This window comes from Podarcis muralis, chromosome 1, assembly GCF_964188315.1.
Source record: "Podarcis muralis chromosome 1, rPodMur119.hap1.1, whole genome shotgun sequence".
NCBI classification, from domain to species: Eukaryota; Metazoa; Chordata; class Lepidosauria; order Squamata; family Lacertidae; genus Podarcis; species Podarcis muralis.
Window position 1 is genome coordinate 116,806,818 of NC_135655.1, and position 27,659 is coordinate 116,834,476.

Consider the following 27,659-nt stretch of genomic DNA (forward strand, 5'->3'; position numbering starts at 1 on the left):
GAAGAAGCACTTTCTTTTATCTGCCCCGAATCTTCCAACATTCAGCTTCATTGAATGCCCACATGGTCTAATCTACTTGTCTACTTGTCTATCTACTTTCTCTGTGCCCTGCAAAATTTCAAAAACTTCTTTCATGTCACCTCTGACTTGCCTTTTCTCGAAATAAAAAAAACCCCAAAGGCTGCAATTTTTCCTCGTAGTGGCGTTGCAGAAGTGCCCCTGAATATAGCTACATACCTCAGAATTTTAAAATCACGTATTAAATAAACCTTGGGGAAATATGCCACCTCAAGATACAAAACAGTGCTTAAGAAGTGCTATGCCATCTGATTAATTCTCTCACAGAAAGTAAATATTTGGGCCACAAAAATGAAGACGTTGCCGTGCACAAAACTTTCAGAAATATGCACATGTTCCTGGGTCAATTTTCAGTCTGAAACCAGGGCATTCCCAATAGTATCAATATTGATTAAATGGAAGAACCACCAATTTTGGTTAGCTTTAACCCAAAGTGCTATAAAGGAAGGGCTGGTGTGTGTCTGAGCTGAGACTGGGGCCTCAATTTCATTTAAGAAAGCAATTGATAAGATACAGCCAGACAATTTCAAAACAGATTGAACAGCAGGAGACATGCTACCCAATTTAAGATTGGTGCGTGATACTACTGTACAATTATCTACAGAAGTGAGGGTCTGGGATGTTGTGCCATGATTCAAATGACCAGAGTGATGGCTAAACTTCATCTCCCATTACATAATTCTAAAGCCATTTTATCCAAAATAAGGGAAATATTTATGCCAATAAGAGGCTTTCTGGAACGTGAAAGAATACCCTGCATTGTTTATACACAGTTGCCCATATAACTGTTGGGGAACTACCTCAAACCTGCTTTATCTTACAGAACATAATAAGAAGGGCCGTCATCCTTTAAAAACAGGGGTCTCAGTTTCTATTCACCTGCCATGGCGACATGCTGTGTACACAGAGCCTTCCTCACTTCCAACGACAAAGTTGTTGACATCACCAACAGGGAAAGACATACAAGTGACAGCTACAGCCTTGGATTGCTTGTGAACTAGCTCCATGCTATCCTGGGGAGAAAAATATCACATACAAATCTTTCCGGTTTGCTGAGAACTTTCTGCCAAGAATCAAGTAGGATTTTTGATACTAGTTTCCAAAGAAACATATTTTGAATCTTGCTGCATTCTTATTCTCACGTTTAAAGCATTTGATACAATAAAAATGCACAAACTGCATAAAAACAGGGCATGGCCCTGTTTTCTCAGAACGTCCTGGAGGACCTAAGATCTACACTTAGAATCATAGAGTTGGAAGCGATCCTGAGGGTCATCTAGTCCAACCCCCTGCAATGCAGGAATCCTGCGCACAGCCATCCCTGGCTTAACATGTGAATTATATAAATTGTGCCCTTTCCACATGGCTACCTATGCTATAAATTTATATCCCACTTTTCCAAGGCGTCCAGTGCAGCATGCATGGATCTAATCCTCATAACTGACCTGCAAGATACCATGAAATTATCATTTGCAATTAAGAAGTCAAGCATTTGACTCCGCAAAACAGGCCGGAGGGGTGTCGCGAGGCATGCGAGGAAAAGCAAACCAAATTAAAAAACAAAGTGCAAACTACAAAATATATAGACAGAGCCAACCAAAATGTTTTGTTCGCCAAGCAAGACTAAGGTAATTGCTAACAGGAGAAAAAGTCCCTTGGTGACACTGTCATGGTGCAGTAAAAACAGAGCTGAACGCGCACCTTGCGAATGGGAGAAGCCAATCCCATCAAAATGCTAATGTTCTAAAATTATTTTCTGCACATGCACAGAACTCTGGTGTGAGACTGCACACGGATCACAAAGAAGCAGCGTTTGATTGTTTTACCTGTGGCTGTGAAAGCATATCCAGACTCCACGAGCAGATTTTTCCATCAGTCGAGATGCTGATAAGGTTATGGGCATTCTGAGTCCCCACCACATTCACACAATACACAGGATGCTAAAGCAGAAGTGGGCGACGTAGATTAGCAATGTTTCGTCAGGGTAATTTACAGACAACTTAGCGCAAGTGCAAATTTTAGCTTTTAAAGTGACATTTAAGTTGAGAAGATAGGCAAGATTATCTGGGTACCTAGCTCACTGTTTTCCACAGATGCTCCCCAACAGGGGTTTGAGTTCTATGTGCAAGGTGCCTAGCCCTTCGGTAGCATTACAAATTTAGTTTAAAGCACAAACGGTGCTGTCAAGAGTTTATTTCTCAACTATGCCATTTATTGGGGCAGTGGGAAGAGTGGCAAACAAAAGCTGTGATGAAGAAGGGACTGAGCATTGGTTAAAATGCAACTAAAGGAGATGGGGGGCATTGAAAGGAGTTGCTACAAGTCCTTAAAAAGTATTATATACTTTATCAATGGTCACAAAGCACAGAGCATAGCTAAGTGAGCTCCTTGGTCAGACAGGCTGTGTTGAAAGCATAATTAGTAACTTCTATAGCTCGATGTTTTCCTAGTAGAATATGCCTCTGAATATGGATGTGGGTACGAATGGACAGTTACAGATACAACGTCATGTCTAATACTGATAAATGTAGAGAGCACTTGGAAGCTGGAGAAAGGACACGTGGATAAGTGGGAATACTTTCGGGCTGAGCAATATTAAGTGGTGGATTGCCTCTGGGGGAGAAAGGGTAGCTGAATTGGTATCTGATTATATGAAGAATTTAATAAAAACAAGCACGTGAAGACCTAACTTAAAAAAAAAGGTTTCTAATATAAGAGCCTTACGTAGAATATTTTTAACATAGAATGCTGCAAAAAATGAATGCCTATTGCTTGCAGCCTTCAAAACATAGTAACAGATTATCACTACTGATCCTACATTAATGGGTTAATTTGAGAATAAGGAAGTAATGGGGGGGGGGGGAATATTCCACTCCCTACCGTGTGAGCAGCAGCTGAAAGGGGAGTTCTCTGAACTGGTGTTCGCTTATTGCTGCGATTATCCCATAGCACAATTTGTCCTGAGTATGTGCCACCAACCACCAAATTTGGATGAAATTTTGCAAAGGTAGCCGACATCACAGCTGACTGTAAGGGCAAAAGAGAAAAGAAAAGTAAATGCTTTTTCTATATTTCAATTGTTACTGAAACCTTTAGAATGATGTTACAATATCACATTACATTTTAGCCATGGTTTGTGAAGTTTCAGAATTGTGAGATTTTGAAAAACACAAGAGCAAACTAGACTAGTACATTTTTAACTTTCCACCCCAACCCATTTTATAAAAACTGGATCTCAGTTTTTCCGCCTGAAAACATGTGTTTTAACTTAGCTTGCTTTAAATCCTCAGGCTACGAACATTTTTATTCAGAGGTCTCGGGTCTCGCCGCACATTTTAAGACCACAGTTCTTAAAACATCTCCTTGCATTTGACACACAAAAGAAGCTTCCTTTTATGCAATCAGAATAAGAAATACAGAACTGCAGCACACTTAAATAATCCAAATGGTGTTAGAAAGGCTGCTTGCTATAGACGAACCTTTAAAAAGGATTAATGGATTCCTCAGATCTTGACATGTATTTGCAAACACAAGCGGTTTAAAGTTCATGCCTGCCCAATGAAATCATTATGCTGACAAGTAGAAGAAGGCTCATGTCCACATTCATTAACATAAAATTCTTAGTCTGGCAAGGCAGGAACTCACATCCTACCTGGCAATGAAAGACATACTCTGGAGTTGTTTTTTTGTATTTCATGTTCCACACAAGGGCCACCCCATCAGGTTCATGAGGAGCATCTTCATTGTTGTTGTAAGAGGCTACCAGCAACTCTGGATACTGGATTCAAAAAGTAATTGAGAAGAAAAGGGAAGATTGTTGCTTACAGAGGTAAGATCAGCCAACTTAAATTATCATATGATTTAAAATTAAGCTACTAAGGTCAACCTTGTTAATTAGACAGCTACAGCTAGAAGAGCAATTTCAAAATTAAACCAACAATTCAGAACCAGTAGACACAGAAGAGTTGTCTTCTATTTTGATATATGCAGACTGCTCAGTTTTGCAACTGACACACTTCTACGTTATTCCTTTGTGATGCCTTCTGCACATTATTCTTTCTTTTCTTTCTTTTTGCGCAATGAATTAAGCAACTTTGCATTAAATAAATAAGATGACACTGCAACTGCAGGTAAATGAGAATAACGCCTGCTAAAGGGTTTCTAGAAGAATGGTTTTTAATGAAGTGCTATTGTTACCTGAGATGACCAGTCCAAACAACTAACAACACGATGCTTTGACCAACGCTCATCAAAAAACTGTCTGTTTAGGGACAGTTTAGCACCTGCCTGAATTTCTCTGCAAGAACAATTGAAGAGGGGAGACTTAGGATCACTTTCAGTAAGATGAAAACAAACCTAGCAACACATTTGTAAGATTCCCATATTACCCTTCTTTCTCTTCCAGGTCTCGCCCACTGTAGTCAAAGAAAATGTTAATTTGCTCAGAAAGAGCTCTTTCCACAATTCTTGTTGATTGGTCGAAGAAGCTCAAAAATTCTTCAGAATGCAAAATTTGTTGCTTTTCCTCTTCTGTCAGTTCATGAGGGGCAACTGGGGGAAACAGATTCGGAGCTTTATTTTTAGATGGCAGACTACAAATAAAATCATTCTAATCTTTAAAATAAGTGTATGTTCAGATTTTAAAAACAATTATTTAAGTTCTGTACATTAAAAAAAATCTTCATACACTGTATTTCTATTATTATATAAACCTTCTTTATAATTCAGCACCTATTAAAGAGAGACACAAAGTTGAGCAATAGTTTAAATGTGTTATGATACATTTGTACCTTCCTCCTCCTCCTCCTTTTTCAATGTTTTTTCTTCTTCAGGCTCAACTGGTGGTTTTTGTACCACTGCATCATCTTCATCTTCTTCATCTGAAAAGAGCAAGGTTGTCAATATTCTGCCCACTGTGCAATCCTATGTCAGGCAAAACAGTTCTGTGTATATATATATTCTACCTAAAGCAGCTTTTTTGCTAGAATGCAATAGTTTAATTCGGGAATTGCACTTATTAAAGGAGATGACAGTAAACTGGACATACCACAATTTTCACAACAAATTCACAAAACGTAAGCCTGTGCAATCTACACTAAAACCTCCCAGAAACTATTCAGAGATTTCAATTTTGAATTCCTAACCTCTACCCAGCATTTGTCATTCAAGACAGCATATGCAACCACAGTTTTATGTAACGTGCTGACATATTAATGCTGCTGAATAAAGAAATCAAGTGTCTTAAATAGCCCACAGAGTCGCTGCTTCCTTGTGATATGGAACCATCAGTGTCTAATGGTTTTTTCATACAGGAAAGATGGCTTACATTAGTTTTCAGGATGCTAGTCGGAGAAGCAAATTTTCCGAAAGATAATAGCACAGACAGATTACATTTTATTTTCTGTCATTCCAAATGCAAGCCTCATTATCCTTATCATGCTTGCCAATGAGAATTTAAAAAGCAAAATGTGTTGTTCCTTAATTGCAACAAATAACGTGCTGCTGATGTTCTGGAATACTGAGAAGGCTGCTTTTTTGCTTGCTTTCTTTTTTTGCATTACTAGGTTTTCGCCTTTGAATGAGGACACCCTAAAACACAACTTTTAAAATCGCAAGTGTTGCAGCATATACGTTGCAACTGCCTTTTCCTTCTCTGTTTCCAGGGGTAAGTTTCTCAAAAGACTTTTTTTTCTTTTTCTTTTTGGGTTAAACAACTATGTCATCTGTCTGCAAGAGAAAGGCAGCAGGAGCCTGCAGCACGCCTCGTCACAAGTAATGAGGCAGGATTCAACAGGGACGTGTTTGTTGCAGCCATCCCTGTGACCCATGTTCAAAGTCACCTATGGGGGATAAAAAAACAACCTAAGACTGGTCAAGAGATGGGAACCAGCTGCCAAGCTCTGGTCCCAGCAGCCAGGCCAGCTGACTAGACAGCAGCAACCAGATGGTACTGCTGGGATTGTCTCTCCCTGCTCTGAGGTGGCAATGGGATGGCACAGCATTTTTCTGCCTGACTGCTTCCAATCATGTTTTTTCTCCAATGGCAAGCCTGTGCAATTACTAGCTCTCCAGGAGGTCTACAGACAAGCCTTTACCCTGCAAACATAATACAGCTTGTAGGGCCTACCAGCTGCCAAACCACACACATAGTGATAGGCTGAAGCAAGATCGAGGAGAGAGAAAAAACCTTCCCAACTCCATAGTTTAGGCAATAAAAATATATCCATACCTGAAGGAACAAATGCTTTAAATGACACTATATAACACACAATAATACAAACTCCAACTTAATCAAAATGATAATGACGTATGCCAATCCCACATTATATGAAATTGAGCGATTTTTACGTTCTGACAAGTTTACAGACCTAGGATAAATGGCATGAATGATTTCAATATATGCTCATACTTCTGAACCAAATGGTGAAGGTTAAAATCTTTCCTTTCAAGGGCCTCAATCAGCCACAAAGGAAAACAGTAATCACTGTCTTTTCAGCCAGCCCAACCGCATTTGTCAGCCCTTTCTCCGTCAATGCAGCCAGAGCAATCAACCTGCCAAACATTCAGAATGGAAAAACAATCTGAAAATACAGGGTATAATGCACCTGCCAGTGAAAATGGCCATTTCAAGAAAAGCTAGTGATCTCAGTGACCCTGCTGAGGAGGCGGTGGTGCAAAGGGGAAAGAACGCGTAAAAGAATTCTTAGTGATCTCCACTCTCTTGCACATTGACATTTCCTTACAAAGCATGCCAATTACAGCTTTTGTGCTACTTAAAAAAAATGAAAGCTTTTCTGGGCAAAATAATCACACAGAGAAACAGAAAGACACTGCTCCTTTTAAGATGAATTTGTACATACAATGGACTATTAATCAGAAAACTGGATAACTGAGCGATTCTATGCCGTGTGCCTCAAACAAGATTTCTCCCCAAGCACTGGTGTAGGGAAAATTGATAAATGTTTAATTTTCATTTAATAGATGAAGCACTGCAAATAGCAAATTACAAGACAATGATTGGATTAAAAAATTTGGTTGAATTAAGCATGGATTTTTTCCTTTGCATGCAGACTTGCTGCGGCAAACAATGCCACTGAGACTACAACGCATGCATTCCCCTCACCCTTTTCTAAGTTGTTTCAAGCTTTAATGCCATAAAACTAAAATTAAACTCCAGCCTCCCAGCTTTGTCATAGCACTCTGATTCTAAGTACCATTTTCAGTGACAGAAGTCAAATCCTTGTTAAATGCAAATGGTCAGCCCTTTAGTGCCTAAGTGACCTCATCCTTTACAAATATTACAGAGAAGAGATCTTGTCGCCAGTTGCCCCTCCCTTTTCACATTTTCAGCATAGATGGCACATATTATGCAAACAAGATCCAAACTCATTCTCACGTAATACTCCACATTTGCTGTCAGTCTCTAGGAATTACTATTGCTGCATTCCAGCGCTAGATATGTTATAACAGCAATTACTTAAATATACATTAGATGCACTGGAGCAGTTTCTCATCTCCAGTTAAGACACCGTATTTTTAGATGTACGTATGTGCCACCATATAGATGACAGGGAACTTTCACCCTATTATGGTCACATTAGATTACTTAATAGCATACTGGCAGTGGAATCAAACCAACCACAGTGTAGCCAGAAGACAGTTTTCCCTTAACCTAGTTTTTATTAACACTCATATCAAACAAAATAGAAACAGAAATATTACTTCACTTCAATCTGCTATCTACATACAACTCATTCCGTAATTCCACCATTGCAGCGTAAAAGGATTGATTTCAATTATTCCTTCTGCTGGTCTACAAGCTTTAGCTGACTTTAGCATCTAGTAACAAATTTCTGGTTGCCATGAATGCCCTCCCCAACTTGGGGATAAAACTCTCCCTGGCGTTGTACTAAGCCTCAGGCACTTGGAAGCAGTACCGGCTGTTTTCCAAGTGCCTCTGAAACTCAACATGATGTCAGAGATGACCCCTCCGTCCATTTTTCACCACGGTGAAAGATATCCTTGTGAGTGGTACAATGGGGATCACATTTTAAACTCCCCACTGCCTCTCCTTTGCTCCCTATAATCAGTTAAATTGCCAAATTAAGTTGTCTTCTCCTGTACAGCACTGCGAAAATGCAGACCAAGGATGGAGAACCTGTGGTCCTCCAGATGTGCTGGACTACAACTCCCATCACCCCTGCCATTAACCAAATCATAGAACTTAGAGTCTAACAACAGGTCCCTCATACTTGATACATACTTGATACACCCGAACATAGTTCAGTTGGTGGAGCAGGGACTTCTTAATCTCAGGGGTGGGAGCCCCATGTTGGGCAAAATATTCCTCCACTGAAGGGATTGGACTAGATGACCCTTGTGGTACCTTCCAGCTCTACAGTTCTATGATTCCATCAAAATTCTTTCCCCTTTGATGAAAAGTCTAGTTCACACCCCAGGTTTCTCTTGCCTTGACTACTGCAACCTTGTCCTCTCTGGCTTTCCATTATTCCGCTTCAGCCGTCTCAACTCTATCCAGGAGTCTACTGCCAAAGTAATTCACCTCTTCCATTACCTCCTCAAATTCCCACATCAGCTTCCTGCCATCTTCCGCATCCAACACAAATTACTTACTTTCAAAGCAAACAGGCCCGCCAACAAAATAGTAAAGGGCAAAATGCAAGCAATGATAAAACAGCCACACATATCCTGTAATTCTCTGACTCCTGTGAGTTGGGTCACTATTATTTTCCATTTGGGCTGATGGCAAAATGAGTCTGACAGCATACTTCAAGGATCACCTGCTCTTGCATGAACCTGCTCCACATCCCTCTGATATCTGAAGTTAGGTAGGTAGCAATGGGAGAGGAGGCCTTTTCAACTGGGGAACCTTTCCAAGGCAGGCTCGGGCGCTGTCTTTACAACCCTTTCTGCACCTGCTGAAAAGTTATTTGCCAAAGAATTTTATGTTGTCTGCCCTTCTTTTCCACTGGACTTTTAACTCCTACAACTTGTGATTGTTATTTTCTTATATTTATTGCATTTTATGTACAATGCTGTATCCCACTTTGCAAGCTAAGACTGAAGAGTGGCTAATAAATGTTTTAGAAAATAGTAATAAACAATGTTTTTAAACAAAAAACAGGCAATCCATAGTCTTCTGTTGATCTGCCCGCATCTTACAAAACACCCCAGCCTACTGCCTTTGCTTCTCCATCTCTGCCATGCATGGTCATCCAGATGTAACTGGTCCTTTAAACAAGCTTGCCTTCTCTCTTGGTACTCTTTCTGTCTATAACATCTGTGTAACAGCACACATCCCCCTTCCTTCAACCTTTGCCTCAAAATACAACTCTTTGGTGAAGGTTTTTGATCAACCTTTAGCTTTAAATTCCTGCTAAAACTAAGCTTAAATACGTGTACATGAGCACATGTCCTCCCACCCTCATTCTTACTTACATCTCCTCCCCTGTTGTTGAATTTTAGATTGTAGGCACCTCAGGTATAAGAACTGCTTTTCTGTTTGTTACTCCATAAAGCAGTGAACAGACTGGTGGCAAAAATAAAACCACCATATTGTGAACAGGTTATGCAAACAGACTCAAAGCTGTACAACCAAACTATTTCTTCTCACTAACATACATTCCCCCAAAAGCATATTATCTGGGAAGGCAATCTCGTAATGACCAAGGCTTGCCACCCCTCTTTAACATCCAATGTATTAGCTGCTGCAAATATAGTAGTACAGTATGATAGCCCAGTTTGCCTGACACATTAAGCAAGGGGTAGCTAAAGTTGTGCCCTCCAGAAGTTGTGGACTATAACTCCCATTAGCCCTTGCCAGCATGACAAATAGTCAGGCACCTTGGGAATTGCAGTCCAAAATACCTGGATGTTACCGTGTTGGCTAGTCCACATTCTTTTCTGGTTGGCATCCATCTATCTCAAGAGACAATGGAGTGGGCTTCTGGGGGTGAAGTCAAACTGCTGGAGAATCACAGTGCCTGCTGTGGCTGCAGAGACCAGTAACTTGTAAGTGCTGCATCCTGCGTTATTTTTGCTGTGTTAGCAGCACCGTAGTCACCTCTCTGGGGTGCAAGCCTGGACAGCGTAAATTGAGGTCCTGCCCAGAAAACAAGACCTCTCGGCATCACTGATGTGGTCCAAAGGAAAGCAGAGCAGTATGTTGGCACCAGCTTGGCTGCAGGAGTTGCCGGAAGGTGGCATACAAGATGCCAGCGGTAAACAATCATTTAAAAGGGGTGGCTATCCTGGGTGCTGCCCCACATGCTGCTGGGCTACAACTCCACAATACCTGGCCATTAGTCAAGCTGTCTGGAGCCAATAAGGAGTTTTAGTCCACAACATCTGAAGGGCCACAGGCTAGTGCAGGCTGCTCAGAAGCTCTTAATGCACCAGAGTCTAGAATGTCATGTTATCTGAACCTGGGCTCATTCTTCTTCCAAGCAAACCATGAACAGTAGGGTTAGTTTGAGGAGAAAAAACAGAACCCAATTTCGGAAGATATGGATGCCAGACTTTGACTTGTTTAATTTAGAGACACAAGAGGTGGGGTGGGGAACTTCTGAGGAGGGTGAACTAGGATGTTGCTCATTTATATGAATTATCGGTCATTTTAAACTATGTCTTAATGTGACATGCAAACTAGGTCAGTGTACGAATTAAAGTATGACTGCACTAAATAGAGTAGACCGTTCTAGATGACAAGGGCAGCTGTACTCGTTCTGGATTTTGTTCAATTCTTGAGGAGTTCCTATTTCCAGCCTCACTTCTTTTGTTATTTTAGCCTATTTATTATTCCCTTTCTAGGATTATTTCACATTCTTTTAAACCTTTCACTAAAAACTTTTAATAGCCACATAAGAACATAACAATGAGAAGTGGAGCTGGATGTCAAATCATTTTATTGATGAATATTCATTACACTATGCTAAGTGGTTAATTCTGTGTTTTTCCCTTGACAGAGGATCTAAGGTTATAAGGCAAGCATTAAATATGTGTAAAAGTAGTAGTTACTTCTTAAAATGCCAAATCCCTTGTCAATGAATGGTAAATTCAAGTTTAATGAACCAGTGAAATCTTACTTTGCGTTAACATCAAAATTGTGATGTATTTTGGCGAGATGGAAAGAAAAGCAGGGCTGTAAATTAGACAGCACCCAGCAATAACACTCAAGAGTGAAGTTCCAGTTGCCTGTGTAATCTGTTGCTGCAGAGTAGGTTAATCAAAGTTAAATCATCTGTGAAATGGGTGGCTTTTGTTAAGCTGAAGGTGTCTTCAGATCACATTTGCCATCTGTATTTCATTTTATATTTTAGGCAGGTACGAAGTCAAAAATATCTCTTAGAAACAGTACCACTTGGGAAGTGTTGTGCTGTTCAGACATTATTTTTAATACACAAGCATCTGTGAACCCACATATTGAATTCTTATAGCTAAGACATATAAAGTTTGACAATACCAAAACATGATTTTATTTTTTAAATCAGAAATAGCAGTGGGGAACCTGCAGCCTTCCAGACAGTGATACAGAGACAGCGCATTATGGAATCCTGCAATGAAACAAACTCTATCCATTTCTGGCTCTGGTCCCTGCTACCAGATTAAGCAGTCCTTAACAGAAAAACATTCTCTGCCTCAGTGTCTCAGTGATGGTGAGAAAAGTTGTTGAATCTGAACTGTATTGCTTAATATGTAAAGAGCAGCACAATTTGTCTTATTTTCTTTCTTCTCTCATTATTTTAGAAGTTCTGAACATCAAAGTACTGACAGTGACACCCATCAGTAACACTGTAAGGAAACAACTACAGGTTTTCATTCAACAGTATCTGACTCTTACTGATATAAGTGAATAACTGGCAGGCCATCTGAAGTCACTCTGTATTCCCCAAAGATAAACATCAACACCCAAATCTCTAGTGACTGTCGTAACCTGGACATGTATCCCTTATGTACTTTTCAGTTCAAAGCAAACAGCAGAAAGATGGATTGGGAGGAGATCAACGTTATACTATACTGTATCTTGAGCTCACTTGACACTATTCTACAACAGAACTTGGCACTGGCAATTAAGAGAAACAAGTATCTGCGCCACCTTTTATTCTCTCATTGCTTTGGAATTGTTTGCTCATATTCTGGGATTATTGAATCCTATTTCAAAAGCACATAGCTGGAAGAAGATACGCAAGTTTCGGTTAACACACAGTATTCTATCCAGAAATGTTATTTTACTGTGGGAGCACTCTAAGAAGAATTAGATGGACAGGCTGTGGTTAAGAACATAAGTATTGTCATACTGGGCTAGACCAATAGCCCATCTGCCCAACATTCTGTCTCCAACGGTGTCTAGAAATGGATGCTTGAGGATGTGTATAGAATAGAGCAATTATGGAGTGATTTCTCTCCAGTTGTTCATTTCTTGCATCCAACAGTCACAGACATACGAACGAACACTGAGCATGAGATGATCACTAATGAACCTATCCTCCATGACTTTTCTAATCATTTTCAGATTCCAGAAAGAGATGGATCTTTACTTCTGTACCCAATTCTACAAGTTCCCCACACACTGGGCACGATGCACATCTTAATGCACCGATGCTGCTTCCTAGGTTTTCTATGGAAGATAAAGAGAGATAGTACCATGTCCCATCTGTAACCTCTAAGGGTGGACATTTGCACAATTTGTTTGTTTTTGCATGAAATTACAGCATGGCCAAGGTTCAATTTCATTTGTAATTCTGACTGAAAACTAGTTCAGCCAAACTCAACTTCATGAAAAAGAAAACGAACCATCACTCTTGGTATTCATATACTCAAGTCAGATCTGCTCACATGAGACAAGCAGAAGAAAACTATCATCATGGAATTAAACTGCATCCAATTAAGCAGATGTCTCAATGATGGAGAAAGCACATGACCTTATACCTCTAAATGAAAACTCTAGCTACAGAACCAAATGAAGTCAAAACTATAGAAGTGTCTTCATTAATCAACATTTTCTACAGATGCAATTTGAGTTAGCCTGTCTCTTTTAAAGCTGAAATCCTAAGTATGTTTCCTTTCATTAAAACTCACTTTGTAAATTCTTTGAACTAAAAGACAGGGCATCAAAGACTGTGGATATACAGCAGAAACTTTTATTCCTTGAATTATATAGCGAAACAGACTAGCAAATACACTTTTGTCTGTTCCTCCGTTCCTCATGTTGTCACAGCCATACAAGGCTTGAGCCAAAGTCATGTGCATGCACAGGCAAGGACCATATGAACTTCAAGAGTTTTGATACTTTCTAGATTTTGCTGCAGCATTTCCCATTGCCAAAGAAGAAAGGCACTGTTCAATTTAGCATATGGCTTGCCCATTAGGCTCCCAGAGGCACTGTAACAGCATTAGAAACTGAGATATGAAAGCTAGGAGCTAAATGGCACCTTAAACCTAGGTTATGGGTGCAACAACAGAACGTCTAGGTGTGCTTTTTTATAACAATACAAAGCTGAAAAGGAATGATCTGCAGCTAAAATATTATGTTCATTTTTCACATGGTCTAGTCCTTCCCATGCCCACCCCCCCATGCCCACCCCCAGAGAGTAGTTGGAAGTAGTGAGGCAGAAAAAGGTCCTCCCTTTAATCTGAAATCTTAGGCACAGTACTGCGCCCACAGCTCAGAAACTGCTTGCGCTAATGAAATTCCCTGTCACAAAATGCGCCTAGAACAATGGGAGTTTCGAACACTGCACTGTAACAAGAGCTTCAGAAAAGTCACAGTGCCTGGCTCTCACGGTTATGTGTAAATGCCTTCTTTGCATTCGTTATCATAATTAGTTCCACTGTTTACACCTTATGTAAAAGAAACAGAAAGCATTATTCATTTTTGAAGGATATATTTTAATTTGATAAAAGAGAACGTCGTTAAAATAAGTAGGGTCGGATCCAGATGTGTCCTCCACAATTGGAAGGGCTCATTCTAATCATAGGAAACCAGGATCCAGTGGAGACTCCTTGCTGGAGCAAGATGGTGGATCAGTGATTTTCACCAAGTGCTCTTTCCTATTGCAGCCCCTCACACTGTTCTTGAAAGATTCTCCTCCTTCAGCTCTTTGGATCAGGTTTTCACAGTCCTAACTTTAGAACTTCAAATGGCTCAATCACCCAACAACATTGTGACACCAGGTGATTGACAAGTGAGCAGCCCTGCACACCTGTCAATTCTGGCCCATGAGAATAAATCTTGATTAGGATTTAGTCCATGGAGCCAAAAAAAGTCCCAAATATGGATGCAACTTGTAGAGTTAAGGAACAGACCATCTAACGAATAAGCCAGTATTCTATCAAACCCCAAAGTCACATGCAAAAATAGTAATTTCTTGTCCTGCAAACATTTCTATTCCTGTATTTTCACAAAATAAGTTTTGGAATTTTTCCCTGTGGCATTCCCTCACCCTCTTCATGCGGGGTTTTTAAAACGAAGGAATAAGAAGAGTAAGTCATATTCACCTTCTTTTGGCTGAGTCATAACTGGTGTTTGGGTCTCCTTTGTGTACGTGACCATTTCTCGAGGAGGAAAGTCAACTTGTGTAATTTTGGACATTGCAAGTTTAATAGGTCCACGTCTAAAAAAAATGATGGAGAAAGTTATAATGCAACTACAATTCATGCAACTTACAAAGAACAACTTTGTGGAAAGTCAGACAATCCATCATCTCTATATAACAAGTATTAAATTTAACTATTGCTGAATTATACATCTTTTTATTTTAAAATCAAAAGCCAGCACAGAAGGGGAAACAAAGGAAAGTAAATAAAATGTCAAGAAACTGATTTGTTTGTTATGCTGCTTTTTCAGATGGCAGAAACGCTAGCCCATATAACTGGTATGTACTGAGTTTTAAACAAATTTCCTCCATAAACAACAGTAGGAACCTCCTCAGATTCCCGTGCTGCAGTCCACTCCATTCAGTAGTGTACTCCAACCTCCATGAGAAGTTTTTTAGGGATGGGAAAGCCACATTCTGCCCACTTCATTTGAACAGCATGCCTCTGGACCAAGCCAACGTAAAATGTGTGAATTCTGTGCCAATGCAACACAACTGCAATTTAACTTGCAGAAAACTGTGTTGCCATCTTGAAATAATATAATGCAGTTAAGAAAACAATATGTTGCAATACCTCAGCAATCACCAATTGGCAAAATTCCCAGGGAACTATTTGACCGAGATCAGGAGTGGCTAACATTTTTTGGCTAAGGGTCATATTCACCCTTGACCAACTTTCCAGGGGCTGCATGCCAGTGGTGTGTATGGCCAAGAGAGTACAGTCACCCCACACTTGCAAGCACCTCTCACATGCAAACCAGCACAGTCCCTCCTTCTCATTTGATCTGAGCAGACTAGTTGAGGAAGGTTACTGATCCTTCCCAGGTCATCAAATGACCAATCTGATTGTGGGGAGAAAACAATTTGCATCCCTCCTTAAGGAGCTCTCTATCCAAGGCCCAGCACTGAGTCTACTTTAAAACTTACTTTCACTGCCAAAAATTTTGGAGCACTTGATCCAGCCTATGGGCTAGCCACCCCTGATCTAGATATATGTACATTAACGCCTATGTTTTCACTCAATGAGTAAGGCAAACCCCCAAAATTACTGGCCCTCTTCCCTGTTTTATAAAAATACAACATATTTCCCCCCCCCCCAAAGTGCCCAAAGCAAGCCACATACATTATCTCAATAATCCTGTAAGACCAGTATTATTGCTTTATCAAAGGTATGTAGACTTAGACAAGGCATTCATGACTAACGACTTGACATGGATGTCATAAAGTCATTAAAAAAAAATAATTACGAGAATATTTAGTATATTAGTAAATTAAAAGTCTTTAGAAAATTAGTTGCATTAAGATGCTGAATATAAATTCAGAGGTTGCAATCCAGAAATGTACATGCGCCAGATCAAATTTGTTCAGTCATATAACGAACAGCTCTCCCCAAACACAAAACCTTTTTCTGGTTTAACATACTGTTTGTGGAAGCTGATGATCAATAAACTGCACATCATACATCACTTTCACTTAATGATCTGGATGCAACCTTAAACGCATAGCTAAAATTGTTTTACATATTATATTTTAAGACGTGAAATAATTTGGCTTATATAAAAGACAATCATTACAACAAAGATGGAAGATAAAAAAAATCTCTGCTATACCCCAGATCGGAATCAGAGTGAAGCTGTAGAACTGATGGATCAGTATCCCAATGCAGCGTCCTGACAACACAGGTTGAAGAACAACCATGCAGCATTAGCAAAAAAGGCCAGAGATTAGTGAAGCAAATACATTCTATTAAATGTTAAAAGCTATTGGAAGCTACAATAATATCATGGCTTCAGATATTTAAAAAGTGCCAGAAATATCAGTTAGTGGAAATTGAGTGGACATTCAGCGCTACTACAACAATACATGCATCATACCAATTAAAATAGAAACATACAGTTCAGAACAATTAGTAGAGCGACAGCATTCTGTTGATCAACCGGTACGACTGATTATAACCTTTTTACTTGGCTAAAACTGAGGTTTTAAAAAGTGTAATTGTTTTTAATTTAAATATAAGATTTTAATGCGACACCTGTGGAAGGTAGGTATTTCCTTAGAAGACACGGCCCCTTATTTCCCACACGGAAGAAATGGCTTTTCTTAGATAGATGTGCATGTGTTGGATCAGGTCCTAACAAAGAGCAGGGTTCTTTACCCTCAGATCTTTTATACACATGCAAATGTATGCAAATTTAAAAGTTATACAATGAATCACATAACACTTCTTTAAATAGGTGACATCCCCTGTATTTAGAGATGCATTCAGTCAAGGATAAGCTTTGACTTATCTTAGAGTTTATTAACACTATACAGCTACATAGATTTAGTGGTGTCACCCGAGATCCAGTTTGTTAACATACTGTGATCTTGCCCGAAGCATTAAATATGTTCAGGAAATTGTCATATTGGTAAAGGAAATGAGTCAACACATAAACCTTTGGGTGCAGGAAAAAGCGCTTTTCCACTGGGATATACTGCTGCTAGTGTTTCCAAGATGTGACATTGCTATAATTATGGGTTAAGCACTGCCTTGGGCTTATGTCATTTAATTTAAAGCCAACTCAAGACAGTCAATGTTGCAGCATTCAGCAAGTTAAGCAGTGCAGTACTAACTATGTTTACTCAGAAATAAGTCTGCTGAATTTGAGATTTACTTTCTTGTAAGTAGGTTTAAGACAACAACCATTTGGGAAATATTTCAAGTTGCAACTATATAGCATATAAGAGTAACATACCAAGCATTAGCTTTAACCTACATAAATAAAATTGTATACATTTTAGTCTTGTGGCCTTATAGAATGCTAGAAAATGCTAGAAAAACAAAGCAAATATAAATAAACACACATATCAGATGTTCTAATGACTAACCACATTCAAAATTCTGAATAAAGAAGTTTGTCTTTTGATAAGTAATTAAGTTGCTTTCATGAAACTCGAAAACCATTTCAGATAGATTTTGCATTAAAACAACTGGTCTACTGTGTATCTGAAGAAGTGTGCATGCACACAGAAGCTCATACCAAGAACTAACTTAGTTGGTCTTTAAGGTGCTACTGGAAGGAATTTTTTTTGTTTCAACTGGTCTACTGTTCACTATAAATTTATTACTCCAATTATTTATTAAATTTCATTCATACCCCTCTTTTCTACAACAGGATGCACCAAAGCAGCACACAAAAATAAAATCACAGCAATACAACAAAATATTAATAATGTAGAAGTGAAACAAAAGAATAACATGTTTACAAAATAGCAGAGCGCTAACATTAAAAATTCACCTGCATGAATAGATCTTCAAAACTTGCCTAACGCAGACAAAAGGGAACCAAATGGTTTTCCCAGGGAAGAAATTCTAGTTTTGGTACCATAGCCAAAAAGGCCCTGTACTGCTGCTGGAAGGATGGAGAACAGGGCATCTGAAGCCAATCTTAGGACTCAGGCAGCTTTGTATGGAAGAACATACATCTGGAGATAACTCTTAACCCCCTAGGACCAGGCTTTGGTCCAACCAACAAATACATACATATAGGTATAGGTACAAGATTTCTTCCACTTGCACTAGCACTGGATATAACTCACAGAACAGAACATCCCCTTCCTCTCCTGGCCCCTGCACCCCCCTGCATCTGCTCTGAAGGGTCCCTCAACTCTCCAGATCAGTGCAGGGGGCTCCAGGGGTGAGGAGAGAAAGCGTTATTCACACTGTGTGAATGAAACTGTTCCACCATCCATAGACACAGTTGGCTAGAACCCTTAACCAACACCATTTATTGGGTGAAGCCCATGATGGAAGACTTGGTATTCATATAATTCTCATGGCAGGGAAGTCACAGAAGCACAGCTGCTCTTTTATGCCCTACCAAATGTAATACGAGAATCCCCAAACTACGCAGGAGAAGCCACCAGATGGGCTTCTCCTGTATGATCCAGAAATTCTCATGCAATCCTTCTGGCACATGAAGGACTGGTGCTACTGTGGCTCCCTCACTGCCAGATGATTGTGGAATTTACAAAGTATACGTTCTGTCCCCTAGGTGCTTAACCTAAAGATACACTTCCTTATTTTCCGATAGAAAGTGGAACTCTACCCTATTTTGAGGGCTCAGGTCAGATATACCATCATTTTCCTTTTTTTCAAAACAAAGAAAGTTTCTTAAATGGCAGAAATGAAGCCCACAGTCACAACTGAACTACTACACTACAAGTGATTTCCATCTGCACATGACTGCATCCAACCACATGTTGATGGTAAACTAAGGCTATCTATGGCTATGTGAATTAATACAGAATGACACAATTTCTCTTACTGGTGACCCAGTAATATCTAGCAATATCTAGTAGTGAAATGATACTTCCATTTCAACTTAAGACTGTATGTTCCATGTACATGGATGCAGCCAAGAAAGCCAATCTTATGCCTCAATCCTAAATTCTCACAATACCGATTTTTAGGAAGATACTGGGCTCTTCAGGGAGATAATTTACACCCTAATGTAGGCCAGTTTAACCTGACTCATGCCACTGATGATCTTGACACCTGCTCAAAATACCAATGCTCAGCGCATAAGCATGTCTGTATGTGTGCGCGCACCCCACCAGTGATGATATAGTGATGATATAGCAATCCCAGGGTAAAATGAATAACTATCAGAACATTCCTGAGAGATATATTTGAGCATACAGAGTAATAAGTTGAATTTAAAAACAAGAAGCAAGAAACAATGAACTGGGGTGCAGCATTGGATAAACACTGGCTAAGTGAACTATGTGACTTATTAAAGTATTTTAGAATAAAAATATGGTACAATCCCTCCCTCCTTAGTATATGAAAATTGCTCATTACTTAGAACCAGAAGCTGGCACACTGCCCACTTCCTCATCTAACCCTTCCTCTGTAACCAAATATTTCATCCAAGAGTTTTGGTAAACTTTAAAGCAGTGTTTCCCAACCTTGTGCCTCCAGCTGTTTTTGGCCTACAATTCCCATCATCCCTTGCCACTGGTCTTGCTAGTCAGGGATGATGGGAGTTGTAGTTCAAAAACAGCTGGAGGCACAAGGTTGGGAAACACTGCTTTAAAGTACGTTCTTCAGTAGAGACCTGGACTAGAAAGAGAAGGCTAGATGGGGAAACAGAAAATCTCATCAGCCTCTCATTCTGTTTAATGAACAAGGCATGCTGAGGAGAGGGTTCTGCTGGGTCCTATGACATGTTGGAGAGATTGTGCCATACTTTTAAAGCAGAAAATTATTTTTTCAGTAACGTTAACACTTGTCAATTTTAATACTGTACTGCACTTTTGAGACCCCGACATATTTAATCCGAAAATCTATAAGAAAACATACCTAGAACCAACAGCACCATCACCAGAATCTTGGCTTCCAGCCTCACTTGGTGTGCTCACAGATTTCGAAGATGGAGACATAGGAGGAGGGACTAAATAGTGAAACAGACAGGTATCCGCTGTTACTAGTCGTAGAGGTTGCACAGCTTAGGATGTTTCCAAATTAATTTAACATGGAAGCATTAAAAAAGTGATGGTAAACAAAAAATAAAATAAAATGGATGAAAATGAATAATAGAAAAAAAGGGGAAAAGACAATGTTAACATATCATGCTGGAGACTCATGCAGTTTTTAGCATTTAATGCATTTTGGGGTTATGTAGAAAGTATACTTTATACAAAATGCTGGGAAAATAAGGATTCTACAATTTAATACTTTGCTAAAAAACTGTTATTCAGAAACTGAAATATGTTATTAAAATTTACACAATGAATTTGGGGTTGTTATATCTTATAATAACAATTAGTATTGGAGTGGGGGTGAGGAGTCATAAAACAAGCTCTTCTCCAAAACACAGTGTTTTAAACTTGTAATTATTTACTGAAAACAGTTTGTTCTATTCAGCTAAACCTCGATTTATAAGTTCTTAACATATTTTTTAAAAGCCTCACCTCAAAGGGAAGTTTGTTTACAACATTTTGTGATACAAATTTAGTGCAACTGGAATGCTAAATGAGAAGCAGCAGCATGCAACCTAAAACATGTGCCTATTAATTAATTATGCTTGTGCAACATCCAATAAAGATGTACAAGTTTTAATGTCTCTACATTGGTTTTTATCCAGATCTGCATTTTTCAGAGCCAAATATCCCCACAATAAGTAATTTTGTTTTCACTGAGGATAAATGGGAGTATGTATTGAGCTGGATTCAGAGTTTCCATGAGAAGAATTCAGCTTACAGGATGCTTCTGCTGGAGGAAGGAGAGGCAATTTTCAGATTCGTTCTTTGTTTTGTTGACCCCATAAAAGCTACTCTGGAGGATTTGGGGACCCTCCAAAATAGAAAGGGAAGGTGGCATTGACAAATAAAGTTTTCCCCCCATCTCCCATAACCCACATGGTAAATCTCAGGCAGTTCTGATTGGGAAAGGGAAACTCAAAAGCCAGTCAATCAATAAACATTATGCTGATGCAGCTGAACTGATATACAGATTTCTTATTTGAATTATACAAAGGAATTAAAAGTGTTCCAATTGCAGATATAATTGCTGATTATAAGAAATATTTTCAGAAAGGGGAAGGACAGAATGTCTTATCCTACAGCACTATATTAAAAATCATATGCCTTGCTATTTGCCACCATATTTGCTATTTGGAAATGGAAAAGTATTTTTAATAAAACACATTAATCCTTCTATAGGACTAGTAAAATCAAAACATTGTTTTTTAATGAACTGCTATTTTCATGTTATTTTAAAAGAATATGCACTAACACTTAGTCCTGGAGACAGACACAACCAATTATTTGATTATTCTAAGAGGGACATGCTGAATCAAGTTCTTTGTTATGTTTTTAACTAGTTGCTACTGCCATCTATTGGTTGTTAAACAGTATGATGGTTTAGAACAGAGCTTTCCAAACTGTATGTTGCGACAGTGTGTGTGGGTGTGTCGCGCAAAAGCTCCCCACACTCCTTCCAGGGCAGCTGGAAAGTGGTTAGTTTAACCTCCTGTTTGCTAGTAAAACTGAATTACTGTGTCATGAAATGATGCATGTCTAAAAAGTGTGTCATCAACATGAAACGTTTCAAAAGCTCTGGTTTAGAACCTTCACATATTGTAGGTACCTTTTTCTATTAGAGGAAACAATAGTATTTCCTCCAATAAAGCAGTTTACATGTAATATTGGTTAGGAAGCAAATACCTTCCAATTCAGTGAGACCTGAGCCAGAGTAGAGAGTGGTAGAATAAATTTAAACCACTGCAGACAACAGATCGGAAACATGGGAGTTGTGCCCAAAAATGTTATCACATTCACACAACGACTTCCACTTGTACAACAAAAATTCTTTTCCAACTCCTCTCCCCACATGCACCTCACGCTCCCAAGTCTGCTCCAGAAAGTTGGACCCCTAAAGCCGATTATTTTGTGGAGGGAGTCTTCTACTGCACAAGTGAAATTCCTTGCATGAACAGAACAATTTGGGCACAACCCATGAATTTTAAATGCTTCCCTATGCAAGAATTTCCCTGCTGTTCAGACCACTCCACAGTGTGGGTGCTTTCCATCTGCATGTCTCTCCCTTTAATGATCAGGAAGTATTTTTAAAATGTGATCACTCACCTATAGTCTGAAGTGGTTTAATCTGTTCTACCTCCTCAGAAGCCTATTACTATTTACCTCATAAATACAATTAGAACTGGTCTGTTAATGAAGCAAAACTGAACATACTCTACTTAAGTTGAATTAGTAGCCGATTAATAAATAAGTAATAATAAAATCAGATCATCGTTTTTTGAACAACAAGGAGAGTTTGCCAATTCAAACATCAAATCAAAATGATCACAGCATAACAGAACTGATGACTCCGGAGGGCGCCCCGTGCTTCGGGCTGCAGGCTGCTGCCCGCAAGCCTTGTGAGCCTGTGGGAACTCCCGCCGGGCACGCAAGGCTTGCGGACACCTGCGCGAAGCATGGGGAGTCCTCCGGAGGGCGCCCCGTGCTTTGGGCTGCAGGCTGCCGCCCGCAAGCCTTGCGAGCCCGTGGGAACTCCCGTCGGGCTTACAAGGCTTGTGGATAGCTTCCTGAAGCCTGGAGTGCGAGTGGGGTTGGTGCGCACCGACGCCTCTCGCTCTCCAGGCTTCAGCAAAAGCCTGCATTCGCCCCATAGGACGCACACACATTTCCCCTTCATTTTTGGAGGGGGAAAAGTGCGTCCTATAGGGCGAAAAATACGGTATATTTGATAAAAGCATGGCTACCAAGTTCTACTAGTGTCTTTTCCTGTTCAAAATATTCCCATCAGCAGGGTTAAAGGCTATTTGGTATTTGGAAATACATTAGCTTGAAAAGTAGACATAAACAAAAGGAGGCTGCCTCAGTTATACTACTGCACTAAAAATGTTTATATCGCAGCCAGATCACCCTCACATCCAAGGAGTCAAGGAATCACATCCAAAGAATGACATTGTCAAGGAGGACAGCGCCGAGGTCCTCAATAAATTTACTGCTGACTTTGCTATGGAAGCCACTTCTAAAGCCGATGTTCACGTGGAACCCCACAAGAAGCAGCTCCACGTCACACTGGCCTATCACTTCCAAGCCAGCCCCTTGCCAATGCTCGAGAAGTTAGCTCAGAGCATAGGTGTCAAGCTGGGCTGCAACTGGGTGGCTGCAATATTCTCCTGGGATCTTAGATTTGCCAATCATGAGACGCTCCAGGTGATCTACCCATACACCCCGCAGAACGATGATGAGCTGGAGCTTGTCCCAAGGGACTTCATGTCTCCTGTGGAGCAGGTCACCACCAGCACAGGCTGAATTTATGGCACTTCGCTTGGGACAGGGTGCTATGGACTGCTGCCCAAGAATTACATCACCAAAGCAGATGAGTGTGGCACGTGGGTGTTCCATGGGTCATATGCCATTCTGAATGGCAATTCATCCCCCTCCCTCCTGATGTTCACTGATATCAGTGAAGACTTCAGGAGGATCAAGGACCAGGGGATACTGGGCCCCTCACAATCTTCTGCCAGAGTATGCAGCCCTTAAGGATCACCAACGCACCTGGGCCACAGAAGAGGCGCCTTTTCGTTTGCCGACAAGGCAAAAGGATGGATGTTGTGTTTGGGAAATACTGGCTCTTAGTGTTTGATGCCGAAGGAAGGTATATGCGGACAAAATGTCTATTTTGTACTGGTTAGGAAGCTGCCCTATTCCAAGAGAAGAACTGAAAAAGTAACATGTCTCTGCAGGGTAGGCTTTTTATCTAATCTCTTGCAATGTTGCAATGCCCCCTTGTGGCAGAGTTATCGTCTCCTTTTTATATGCCTACAGATAGCTTAAAAGGAACCATTAAAAGTTTTAACAACTTAAAAGGAAAATTACTAGAAGTACTTTGAAAATACTCTCCTTTAAGCATTATGGCATCTGTAATATTAACTACAAATATATGTTCGGTTTAGGAAGATATTCCTGTTTCTACTTGCTAAATCCTCAGATAGTTTAAGACATCCTGCTTGAACACTTTTTTAAAGGGTACTTTAAGAAATAACAGAAACGTTGGCTTGAATCTTGAATTCCCACAAGCAGAACTCCACTCATGGGATACTCCCATAAGAGGAAGGAAAGAGGCAATTTCCACCAATTTCACCCAGCAGAGCTGTTCTGCCAGACCAGGAGACCCTCCAGAACATCATGGGAAGTGTCATGGGAGGGTACAGAGCAAAGGGTGAAATGGACAAAAAAAAGCCGCCGCCACCATTCTTCCAGAGGAAGCCTCTCTGGGGAACCCTGTACCCAATCCATATATTACATTTTTATATTTTAGAAATATAGTGTGAATAAATTAAACAAATCCAGCTTGGGATGCCTTCATATTACTTTCATATCTCAGGTACTTTAGCATTTAGTTTTATAGGACAATTTTAAAGCTCTGGGATTATGCTCCAAACATTGTAACAATAAATGATCAAATTATACTTATCTTTGTATGGCCATATTTAAAATCAGATATAAGCAATAAGTTACGAGAAGCATCACAAGAAAAGCTGTGGCAATAATGAACATACAACAGATACATGCATATGTGAGTAACAACTTTCATGCTAATACAAGTACCACTAAGGTGGTGGTGAGAGATATTAATGATAAATTTTCTTTATAATTCTTACCCATAGGAGCATCTGGTGTTAAACCCATGCTCTGAAGCAAGGCTTCAGCTTCCCGTCTCTTCTTTTCAAGGTCAGACTCATCTTGTACAGGAAGAGCTTCTTTCTTCTGATCAGTCTATATTTTTTTTAAAAAAATAACAAGTTATGTGACAGTGCATTCTTTCACATACCACTTGTTTTATGTGCAAGAAAAAGGTTTTAAAAGAAAAATTACTTCATTTCATAGAAATGGGATACAGGTAATATTAATTGCATCTATATTTCACTGATAAAGTCAGTGAGGAAGAATTGTGCCAGCTCTAGCCATTTCTTGGTCACAACACAGAGCAAGGCAAATGTGGATAGGGGTAGGAACTTAAGCTTATTACTGTAGCAAGCTCCCGAAGACCAACAAATGGCCTAAGGGTCTACCCTAAAATCAGTCAATGGCAGGAGGATATAGCTCAATGAAAATATCAACCAAGTCTGTGGCAGGTGTGAAAAAATATGATTTCCATGTTAATGAGTAAATATAAAACTGCCAATATTTTTAAAAAATCCACCCCCACTCTGTGATTTCTGGACGTTGTTTGTTTCTTTTTTAATGCCCAATCTACAAGAAAAAGCTCATCTAAATAGTCTCAATCCTAATCGCCAGCTATGGCATTTAACATTAGTGAATACTTTAAAGATATTGATGTTAGCCTTTGCATTCCAGAGATTTATGCAAATTCAAAGATCCGTGATATTATATATTTATCAAAAAGCGAGATGTATCAAACTGAACCATTAGAAAGCAGCCAGCTACTTTTCTGTAACCATAGTCTTGCATTGTACTGAGAAAAAAATTAGCTTCTAATTGACATATCTGGATTGTTCAATCACATAGTGCTCTGAGATATATGACAACTGTACAGTTCAGCTACACAGAAGTTACATTCAAGATTGTTGGTTCATCAGAGCTTAACTTCAGCAGGTCTTAAATGCTTTGCTGAAATAGAGCCAAGCTTCATACCAGCTGCTTGTCAAAAACCTACACATCATCTCTGCCAATTGTGCACTTAAGGCAGTGTTTGTACCAACTTCCAATTTCCCAGTATATGAAGACTGCAAAGTAACTGGGTAAAGATCAATAAAGTACTAAAATGGCACTGCATTCTTCTTTTTATTTATTACATATATAAGGTATCTTTTCTCCAAGAGCCTCAAAGTGGCATATGTCACTCTCCTTCCTTTCTAAAGAACCCTGTGCGGCAAATTTGACTGAGAGATACTGTCCTCATCTTAGGGTCTTAACAAAATATTTCCAGTTTGAACTGTTTTCCTGTGCTTGTACACCAACATTCCAAAAATAGTACAACACTAATTAGAATGGTTTAAATATGCATTTTTTTTTAATTTTTCCAGTATTGCTAAATCATTACCATAGGGTCCAATTACTCCACACACCCCCAATATTGGCATGCCAGAGGAATACCAAAAATAAGAGTATCATAGAATTGTAGAGTTGGCAGGGACTGCAAGGATCATCTAGTCTAATGCAATAATCTTTTACCCAACATGGGCCTCAAACCCACAACCCTGATATTAAGTGTCTCAGGCTCTACTGACTGAGCCATCCCAGAGCAGAATGCTGGACAGATTTTTGTTTCTTTTTACAATCTTAATACTTCAGAATGCATATGCCCTTGCACAAGCATACCACAGCATTAAAATGCCTCGAAGAATAAATGAACTGCCTTTGGTAATGCCGCTAGAGAAAAACCTTCCCTTACAGGAAGATGAGCCATGCCAGGAAATCACTTTCTAGCTGAGCCGATGGAAGAGTAGTGTTCTCATACTACTAAACTAAGCTGCTACTGGAGCAGTCTATGAACAGGACAGAAGTAAGACTATGCTTGGAGTACAAAGCCAAGCTTCATGATGACAGTACAGATGCAGATAGCTTCTACCTCACCCAACGTGCCACATAGCTGTCATCTTTCATCCACCACAGATATAGTCATCAGATAACATTTTAATGAATATCCAGTTAAAAGAATGAAGCTATTTCCAATGATTTTTTTAGCATGTAACACACATGCTTGGATCACACAAATGCTGAACCACAATTTAGCATTATATGTATGTGCTTCTGTGAGCTTAAACAAAACCTTGGTCTCCTCACATGTAGGGAGGAGTGAAGCAGGTGCATAAAGCTCCTTTGTTTATTTATCTCAATATATTAAGCTGGGATACAATCATCTCACAGATGTAATTTGAAAAGTTCTTACTTCCTTTTTCTTTCGCTCTTCCTCTTTTCTCTTCTTCTCCTCTCTGATTTGGGCCAAGCGTTGTTTTTTACGCTCCAGCTCAGCCTTCAGCTCACTTTTATCAGACATGATTAGAATCCTGTCAACAAAATAAAGATTACATGAAGAATTATATATACATAAATGAAAGGCCCTTATGCAAATCTATCATAAATAAATTCCCTAGAATAAATGTATGCTCATATGAAAAACCTTAACCTCTCTTGGAAGACATATATTTTGTACCAAAATCAGACTCAATTTTTGCATTATTGCACTCCAAAGACTAGAACAGGGGATGGGAAACCTATGGCCCTCAGTACATTGCTGGACTCAAATTTCAGAAATCCTCAGCTAGCATTGTCAATGGTCAGAAATGGTGGGAAGGTTGGCCACCCCTGGTCTAAGCTTTCTGCTAAAAGCAAAATAGAGCTGGTTATAATGCAGTACATCCTTTTCAAACAGGTTGTATTTGTTTGTTTGCAACTGAGAAATGCAAACCAAACTCTGCGGATACT

General features: G+C 39.5%; 1 protein-coding gene across 5 annotated transcripts in view; it reads right to left on the minus strand.

Annotated features, from left to right (window-relative positions):
• DYNC1I2 (dynein cytoplasmic 1 intermediate chain 2) overlaps positions 1-27,659 on the minus strand; it is a 36,755-nt gene that overhangs the window by 5,098 nt on the left and 3,998 nt on the right. For 2 of the 5 annotated variants that reach the window (XM_028749782.2, XM_028749763.2), the window contains exons 2-13: positions 27,124-27,241; positions 24,872-24,986; positions 20,038-20,182; positions 16,304-16,363; positions 14,596-14,711; positions 4,869-4,958; positions 4,467-4,629; positions 4,276-4,375; positions 3,731-3,856; positions 2,959-3,105; positions 1,905-2,018; positions 958-1,091 (exon numbers count right to left, since the gene is read on the minus strand). In XM_028749782.2, coding sequence (XP_028605615.1) covers positions 958-1,091; positions 1,905-2,018; positions 2,959-3,105; positions 3,731-3,856; positions 4,276-4,375; positions 4,467-4,629; positions 4,869-4,958; positions 14,596-14,711; positions 16,304-16,363; positions 20,038-20,182; positions 24,872-24,986; positions 27,124-27,231 — 1,418 coding nt within the window. In that variant the 5' untranslated portion in view covers positions 27,232-27,241. The remainder of the gene's footprint in view (positions 1-957; positions 1,092-1,904; positions 2,019-2,958; positions 3,106-3,730; positions 3,857-4,275; positions 4,376-4,466; positions 4,630-4,868; positions 4,959-14,595; positions 14,712-16,303; positions 16,364-20,037; positions 20,183-24,871; positions 24,987-27,123; positions 27,242-27,659) is intronic. The other 3 variants (XM_028749790.2, XM_028749795.2, XM_028749803.2) reach the window with 3 other exon arrangements.